The sequence below is a fragment of the Bactrocera oleae genome, chromosome Y (assembly GCF_042242935.1).
Source record: "Bactrocera oleae isolate idBacOlea1 chromosome Y, idBacOlea1, whole genome shotgun sequence".
In the NCBI taxonomy this organism is placed as follows: Eukaryota; Metazoa; Arthropoda; class Insecta; order Diptera; family Tephritidae; genus Bactrocera; species Bactrocera oleae.
In genome coordinates this window covers 4,908,391-4,917,328 of record NC_091542.1, presented here as the reverse complement: position 1 = coordinate 4,917,328, position 8,938 = coordinate 4,908,391, and the positions used below count along the sequence as shown (strand labels likewise).

General features: G+C 37.0%; 1 protein-coding gene across 4 annotated transcripts in view; it reads right to left on the bottom strand.

Annotated features, from left to right (window-relative positions):
- Positions 1-2,318: 2,318 nt before the first annotated feature.
- Positions 2,319-8,938, bottom strand: part of LOC138858256 (uncharacterized) — a 93,593-nt gene continuing 86,973 nt past the window's right edge. For 3 of the 4 annotated variants that reach the window (XR_011397442.1, XR_011397443.1, XM_070112769.1), the window contains exons 2-4: positions 6,267-6,528; positions 4,915-6,047; positions 2,319-4,680 (exon numbers count right to left, since the gene is read on the bottom strand). Coding sequence is in view for 1 of the 4 variants with exons in the window: in XM_070112769.1 (XP_069968870.1) it covers positions 6,335-6,528 (194 nt within the window). In the remaining 3 variants the exon portion in view is untranslated. The remainder of the gene's footprint in view (positions 4,681-4,914; positions 6,048-6,266; positions 6,529-8,938) is intronic. The other variant, XR_011397444.1, reaches the window with a different exon arrangement.

Sequence of the window (8,938 nt, the reverse complement as noted above, 5' to 3'; positions counted from 1 at the left end):
TGCATTAATCTAATCCGCGAAAGTAGAGCGAGGTATAACCGGTAAGGTCTGCCCGGTAGTCACCAGACAAAAGTAAGATGGCACCACCGAAAAGTTTATTATTGCTGTTAAAATCTTGCATATTTCTTTTTAATGCTTCAAGTGAATATTTGTGTGCCATTGTGCACTCATCCCAAATTATTATAGAACTCTTCCGCAACACTGCAGCTATTCCACTATTCTAATGATGTTACACATTGCATCTGGTTTATTATGAACGTCCAATGGCAGCTGGAATGTTGAATGTGCTGTTCGCCCACCATCCAGTAAAGTAGCCGCAATGCCTGACGATGCTACTGCTAATGCGATTTTTTGTTGCGACCGTATTTTGGCAAGAATCAACGATATTAAAAATGTCTTACCGGTTCCAAAGGGTGCATCCAAGAAAAAAAAACGCCTTGTTCAGCAGCAACAGCCAGCATAATCCTATCATGGTTCACTGTTCATGATAATTGTAGCTAAACTTCCATGGTCATAATGCTTTTCTCGTTGTAAATCGGTATTGACTAAGTCGGTGGCTGGATGATGGTGATGGCATACCATAACGATTGAGTGGTAAATTTGAAATAAGAACACATAAATACTCGATCAAGACCAATGCTTCATTGTACATCTCTGGTGTATAATCTATGTTTTGGCATTGATTTGTTTGTCTAATTCGGTGCAAGATGTCTTCTATCATACAATCTAATTTATTTTCCTACAAAGTTTGTGCTTGCGAGGGATAACATGTCGTCAAAATAATTGCAAACAACTGACGAATGTTATTCGGTGTTGATGTCAACGCAGCATCAGCAAGCGTCAAGTCCCAATGGTTATGGTCTTCTAGCAATTGCAGTTCACGACATGCATCCTGGTATGTATTGAATACTCGGTCATTAACTGTTCGGAAAAATTTAAAAGACGTTGGTGGTGAGTGGCCACCATTCTCTAAATTCTGCGGCGATACATTGGATAATCATCAATATCCGTGATCGTGTCATTCGTATGCGGCTTTGGGAAGTTTTTTTTACATTTTCCATGCACGGTGACGTCATGTTGAAAGCACCGCATGGCCCATGGATCATGTGTTTGGTGACAATATCAAATAATTCTTGATCAATTAATGGGTCTGGAATTTCGGCTAAAATTATTTGATCGATTTTGGCAATGCAGAATCGTCGAACGAACAACAGAGGTCAACAAATAGATAATTTGCGACGCAGAACAAGATATTTATCAAGTGCTGATTTGAATCGAGCAGCGTTTCAATACGATTGCAGCAATGATTACAGCTTGCATCCTAGCGTTTGCATTGGGCAAATGGACGTAGTTTGCGAGTATTGTGGTGCATTAAAGTTTTCCGGAGAAACGCCTGGATTATGCTGCCTTAATGGTAAAGTGAAATTGCCATTCTTGACTCCGCCACCTGAGCCATTGTATTCATTGCTTTGTGGCGAAACACAAGAATCACGCCACTTTCTTGCAAATACTCAAAAATACAATGGTTGTTTCCAGCTGACGTCATTTGGGGCAGATATTATCGAAGAACGAGGATTTAATCCGACATTTAAGGTATTTATTTTTGTACTTATATAGAATGTAGTTAAAGAATAACTTACTTTATCTATTGGTACCTATGTAGTATATTTGCTATTTCTGAACTCTACTCTCCCATAGAAAAAAGTATTTAGAACCCAGTTAATACTGTCTGGTTTTTATTTTGTAGATACAAGGACAGATTCATCATCGAATTGGATCATTACTACCTTTGACATATGTTCGTCACTACGGCCGGCCCGATCTCTTTATTACTTTTACCTGTAATCCAAAATGGATAGAAATTATACAATTGCTGCTTCCCGAACAAACAAGAAGTGATAGACACGACATCACAGCACGTATATTCAGGCAAAAAATTCGGTCCCTGATGAACTTTATTGTTAAACAACGCGTCTTTGGAGATACTCGATGCTGGATGTATTCAATCGAATGGCAAAAGCGAGGCCTGCCGCACGCACACATTCTTATTTGGTTAGTGGAAAGAATTCAGCCTGACCAAATAGATGATATCATATGTGCCGAGATTCCTGATTATGAAGTCGATCCAGACCTACATGATGTTGTTACTACTAATATGATTCATGGACCGTGTGGTGCCATCAATTCCCAATCACCTTGCATGGTCGATGGAAAGTGCTCTAAATAACGAGACTGTCACTAGCAATGATGGTTATCCGCTCTATCGGCGTCGATCACCAGATGACAACGGTCGAACTGTCACAACGAAAGTGAAAATAATGAATTTCGTTGTCGCCAACAGTTGGATTGTTCCATATTCGCCACTTATTTCTAAATCGTTCAAGACACATTGCAACGTGTAATACTGCAATTCAGTTAAGTCCATAAAATATATTTGCAAATATGTCACGAAAGGCAGTGATATGGCGGTTTTTGGATTGCAATCCTCGAATACCAACGATGAAACTTCACGCTATCAAGTTGGTCGTTATGTGAACTGTAATGAAGCGATTTGGCGTATATTCGCATTTCCCATTCACGAACGTCATCCTACTGTTACGCATTTGGCGGTGCATCTGGAGAATGGTCAACGAGTATATTTCCCGGCATAGAATGCTACGCAACGCGCTGAAACACCTCCAGCAACTACATTGACAAGTTTTTTTGCGATCTGCCAAAGCGATCAGTTTGCACGAACTTTGCTTTACTCGGAGATGCCACGTTATTATACTTGGAATTTTTCATCGAAGAATTTTCAAAGACGGAAGCAAGGCGATGCGGTTCCTGGGTATCCAGATGTGCGTTCTACTGATGCTCTTGGTCGTATGTATACAGTTCATCCAAAGAATAATGAATGTTTCTATTTGCGGTTGTTGCTGGTAAATGTGCGTGGGCCAACGTCATTTGAGTCACTACGAACTGTTAATGGTGTAATATTCCCAACGAATTTAGAAAACTTTATTAGAAAACGATAGTCATTGGGATACGACAATCGCTGAAGCCATTATCTATGCATCTCCAAGTCAGATACGCACATTATTCGCTATCATAATTTCGACATGTTCACCATCAAACCCATGTAACCTGTGGCACAAATACAAGGATAATATGTCAGAAGATATTTTACATCAAATTCGTGTCAGTTCCATAAATCACGATATTGAGATGAATGAGGAGATACATAATCGTGCTTTACTCTTGATAGAAGATATGTGTTACCTCATGTGCGGTAATTTATTAATCAGATTAGGAATGCCAGCACCATATCGTGAACGGGAACGGGAACGTGAATATGATTACCAGGAATTAGATTTAGTAGTTCAAACGAATGTACCCCTGTTGAATTACCAACAAAAGGAAGTTTATGATACTTTAATGAAGGCAATCGATGATGAAAATGGTGGATTCTATTTCCTAGATGCCCCTGGTGGAACTGGCAAGACATTCCTCATGTCATTAGTTTTAGCAACTGTTCGGGCGAGATCTAACATAGCGGTTGCAGTTGCTTCTTCTGGAATAGCAGCCACATTGTTAGAAGGATGCCGTACGGCTCATTCTGCATTTAAATTACCGTTAAATCTTCAAATTATTGAAGAACCAACGTGTAATATTGCAAAATACTCAGCAATGGCCAAAGTTTTAGCGGTATCGAAAATCATCATCTGGAACGAATGCAATTAGAAGCACTTAACCGAACATTAAAAGATTTACGCAATGACTCGAGATGTTTTGGAGGAGCAATGATTTTACTGTCTGGTGATTTCCGCCAAATACTGCCAGTAATTCCAAGATCTACGGCTGCCGACGAAATAAACGCTTGCCTCAAATCGTCAAATCTATGGCGCTATGTGAAGAAACTGCAACTGACAACAAACATGAGAGTTACATTGCTTAATGATACATCTGCTGAAGATTTCTCGGAGCAATTGCTGACTATCGGTAATGGTCAAGTACCTGTCGATGAATCGAGCGGATTAATATCATTTCCAAATAATTTCTGTAATTTTGTCTCATCAAAAGACGAACTTATCAACAATGTATTTCCAGAAATTATTTCTAACTACAAAAATAATGAATGGTTGAGTGAGCGAGCAATTTTAGCGGCTAAGAATAAGGATGTAGATGACCTAAACTACATAATTCAAAATAAGATCATTGGAACAATGCATACATTCAAATCTATTGACTGCGTCACAAATGAAGATGAAGCCACCAACTATCCAATTGAATTTTTAAACTCTTTGGACGTGCCTGGCTTACCACCGTACAATTTACGCCTAAAGATAGGCTCCGTAGTAATCATGCTTCGAAACATAAACCAACCAAAACTGTGCAATGGTACGCGTTTGGTGGTTAGAAAATTGATGAACAATGTAATTTACGCTACGATAATAATAGGAAAATTCAAAGGTGAGGAAGTTCTCATTCCGAGGATACCGATGATCCTTACCGATATGCCGTTTGAATTTAAAAGACTTCAATTTCCGATACGTTTTGCATTTGCCATGACCATCAACAAATCACAAGGCCAATCCTTAAAAGTTTGTGGTTTAAATCTAGAATATTCATGTTTTTCCCATGGTCAATTATACGTGGCATGTTCACGGGTCGGAAGACCATCTGCGATGTTTGTTTTTGCGCCTGATAATAAAACAAAAAATGTCGTATATCACAAGGTACTTAAATGAAGAGCAACCTATGTACTAAAATACAGAAATAATTATCAATGATTAATGTAGGTATTTAATTTATTTGTATATTTTTCAATTAAAAAAAAACTGCTGCCGGGTCAGCTACTAGTAAAAAATAAAATGCAATACGAAATTAAAATTTATACATACAGTACGAAAGTAAATAGATAATTGTCAAATTTACCGGTATTTGGATCATACTGTTTGATATTAAGATGATATTCATCTTGTCCTTGCCAAAATATCAATGGATATTGTAGTGCGTCATATGAACGGTGTAGATCCGAAATCGTACTGACAGTGTTGTCTCGCCGTGTAATTTTTATAGATCTTTTGTCAACTGGATCACCAACCATGATAACAGCAACCTCATCAACAGTTGGAGCGTTGAATCTAGCAGCATGTTCACCTAATGGTACTTTATCGGCTTTTATGACGATTTGATAATTGTCATTTTGCAGTCGTGGCGTAACTCTTTTGATCAATTGAATTAGTTGATTGTGATCTTCTAAAAAATTTTCCAATAATATTACAATTGCTCTTTCCTCTGCTTGTTCAATAAAATTATACAGGCACCGAGTCGTCACGCGCTCTTCTCAATCGCCCATAAAATAAATTTGAAGAAATTTCGGATTGTTATCAGGCATTGGCATCAGTGATCCGATTTTATGGTACACTGGCCTTGAATTTTAAATGTAGTTTCAGAATTACGTCCATCGGATGCACGATCGCAAATTTTAGTTGCCCCAAATGACGTAATTTGGAAGCAAGAATTAAATTTGCGTATCTTACGCAAAAATAATTTGGAATCATCTGAATTGCCAGTAAGAAGGGATAATAAATAAAGGCTCCGGCGGAGCGGGTAGAGGTGACAGCACAACTTTTTCTGATGCGCAGCACATGCCGGCTGCTTCATTCCGAAATTTCAATGCCCGACAATATTGACATACTTTATCCATTCCACCGATAGAAATTTTTGAATGCGCTGAGTAGTTAATATCTGGTGCATATTCAAAGGCAAGCCGAACGAATGATGCACGTGTTAATGAGCGGCTGATCCATTGCCTTTGTCGATCTAGTACTCGTACTGTAGCTATGTTTCGTTTTCGTGCCGCTCTTGTTCTCGTAATATTCTGTTGCAGACGTTCGTCACGCTGTTCTTGAGATTCTTGTGCACGACTTTCTGCAGTCCTGATTCTTTGAGCTGCATTTCTTGTTTCGATTTGTTCTGGTAATTGCTGAGCTCTTTCAACGCGTTTGCGTCGTGACCCTTTGCTGCTCGCGTTGTTGGGGTTAGATTTTTTCGGTGGCATTTGACTGAAAATAATAATTTAATCGTTTAAATATTAGAAAGAGGAACTGAAAAACATGTTATCATAGCACATTGAAATAATAAGTGCAAAATAATTTTCAATGGAGGTTAAATAAAAAGAATATAAATTTTTTGTACAATTATTGAAAAAGTGTGGGGAGCTTTGTGCCATTTTCTCATTGATATATTAATTAACTTTTATAAAACTATGTGATATTACTTACATGTATAAATTGAAATTATTGTTCCTGGACTCCTACTGTGGCTATGTCTCGTTCTCCTGCTCTTGTTCTCATGATATTCTCTTGAAGACGTTCGTTACACTGTTCTTGAGATTCTTGTGCATGACCTTCTGCTGTCCTGATTCTTTGAGCTGGATTCCTTGATTCAATTTGTTCTGCCAACTGATGGGCTCTTTTAATACGTTTGCGTCGTGCCTCTCTGGTGCTCGCGGTGTTGAGGTTAGATTTTTTCGGTGGCATTTGACTGAAAATAATAAATTAATATTTTAAATATGAGAAAAAAAAATTGAAAATCATTCTAATTAACTTTTATAATTATGTGATAATACTGACATGTACATATATATATACATATAATAGAGGTTAAATAAAAACAGTAAAAAACAAGTAAGGAAGGGCTAAGTTCGGATGTAACCGAACATTTTATACTCTCGCAAAGTCAAATGGTATACTCGTTTGAGATTTCTTTGTGGATTGACTGATATTTTCGGTAGAAGGTCAACTATAGGCACTGGGGTCCACATATTTAGTACTTAGGGGCTTGAACAGTTTTGGTTCGATTTAGACAATTTTTGGTCACAAGGTGGCATACTTTAAACGTATTATTCACGCAAAGTTTTACCCCGATATAATTATTTTTGCTTGATATGCATAGTGGAAAGTGAAAGAATCAAGTGGTATTTAAAATGGTGTCATATGGAAAATAGGCGTGGTTGTAGTCCGATTTCGCCCATTTTCGCACTATGACATAGAAACATGAAAACAACGTTACGCACTGAATTTGGTTGAAATCGGTTAAGCAGATCTCAAGATATGGGTTTTCACATAAAAGTGGGCTGTGCCACGCCCACTGTCTAATTTTGAACGCGGTTCCTATAAAGTCATCTTATACCATCTCAGATATAAAATTTAATGTCTCTGGCGTGTTTAGTGCTTGATTTATCGCGCTTTTAGTAGTTTTTAACAGTACCGTTATATGGGGAGTGGGCGGAGTTGCCACCCGATTTCAACTATTTTCACACCGTCAATAGAAGTGCTAAAAACATTTGCTTCCAGTGAATTTTGTTATTATAGCATTAGCGGTTTAGGAGATATGCACAATAAACCTATTAGAGGCGGGACCACGCCCACTTTTTAAAAAAAAATTTTAACTGCAGATGCCCCTCCCTAATGTGATCCTGTGTACCAAATAACAGTCTTGTATCTTATTGCGGAGCTTAGTTATGGCAAGTTATTTGTTTTTGATTAATGGCGTTTTGTGGGCGTGGCAGTGGTCCGATTACGCCCATCTGCAATACCAACCGTCTCACGGTACCACCTCAATTTTTACTCAAGTTAGAGCTTGCACGGACGGACGGACAGACAGTCACCCGGATTTCAACTCGTCTCTTCATCCTAATCATTTATATATATATAACCCTATATCTAACTCGATTAATTTTAGGTGATACAAACAACCGTTAGGTGAACAAAACTATTATACTCTGTAGCAACAGGTTGCGAGAGTATAAAAATATTTGTACAACTAATATATATAATTTTTTCATTGACATTAGCCTAAGTAACACGTGGTCGGCTATGCCAACACCAAAAATTTAAAAAGTGGAAATAATTGAATTATACGATACTTCGTTCACTACAAAATAAATTTAATTAATTTTATAGCGTCAACAACACGTGGTAATTATACTGTTAAAATGTAGCTTATATGACACGTTCGTAGATTTACCATAGCAGCGCCCTCTATTGATTACTTACTCAACCCAGTCGAAACGACATCTGTTAGAATCATTTGCAGTTAACAGATACTTGTGACTGTCAAATAATAACAGACAAATAATTAGCAATAAATTAAAATTGCGACTATAATTTGAGATTTAAACTATCCTATCTCTCAAGTTGGATCGAACTACACATGGTGTGCGAATTTTATAATAATCGGTTAAGTGGTTTAGGAGTCCATTGAGGACAAACATTGCGACACGAGATTTATATATATTAAGATGTATGTATGTACACAGCACAAGCCATAAGTGTGTACCAAGTTTATTCCTAATCCTACAGGTAATATTTTAACTCTACTTTTATAACAATCAATCATTAATGACAACTCATTTATACTAAATAACTTCCAGGTAATTTTGACTCAGTCAATTTTAACACAGACTTGTTCAATAAGAACCAGAGCTACGATTTCAATCCCTTAAGAGTTTAAATGGAATCATTTAATTTGTACAAAAATCAACTGATGAAGGTCTAGTGAGAGGTAAACTGACTCACTCAAGCCACTTAGTGCTGATTTTCAACACCTGTGTCTTGTAATATTCTAAAAGGCAGGGGGTATGAGAGTTTTGACTTCTAGAGAAAACAGATAAATTTTCCTTTGGTATTGATTAATTACAAGAGTCACTCTGGAAAAGAATAACGAAGATTCTTCTGTTATTATCTGAAATAATTGAAGCTTTAAGAAAGAAGAAATTTAATCAACTAAACAAGTGTTCTGGTGATATGAAGAGTACAAATATTTTTTATGTAACCATACTTGTAATAATTGAAACTAATTAATCTACTTATACACTTATACTACTTTTTTTATTATATATTTTATTTTATAATTTTTTAACGCATCCTAGAATAATTAGTCATTTTAATTA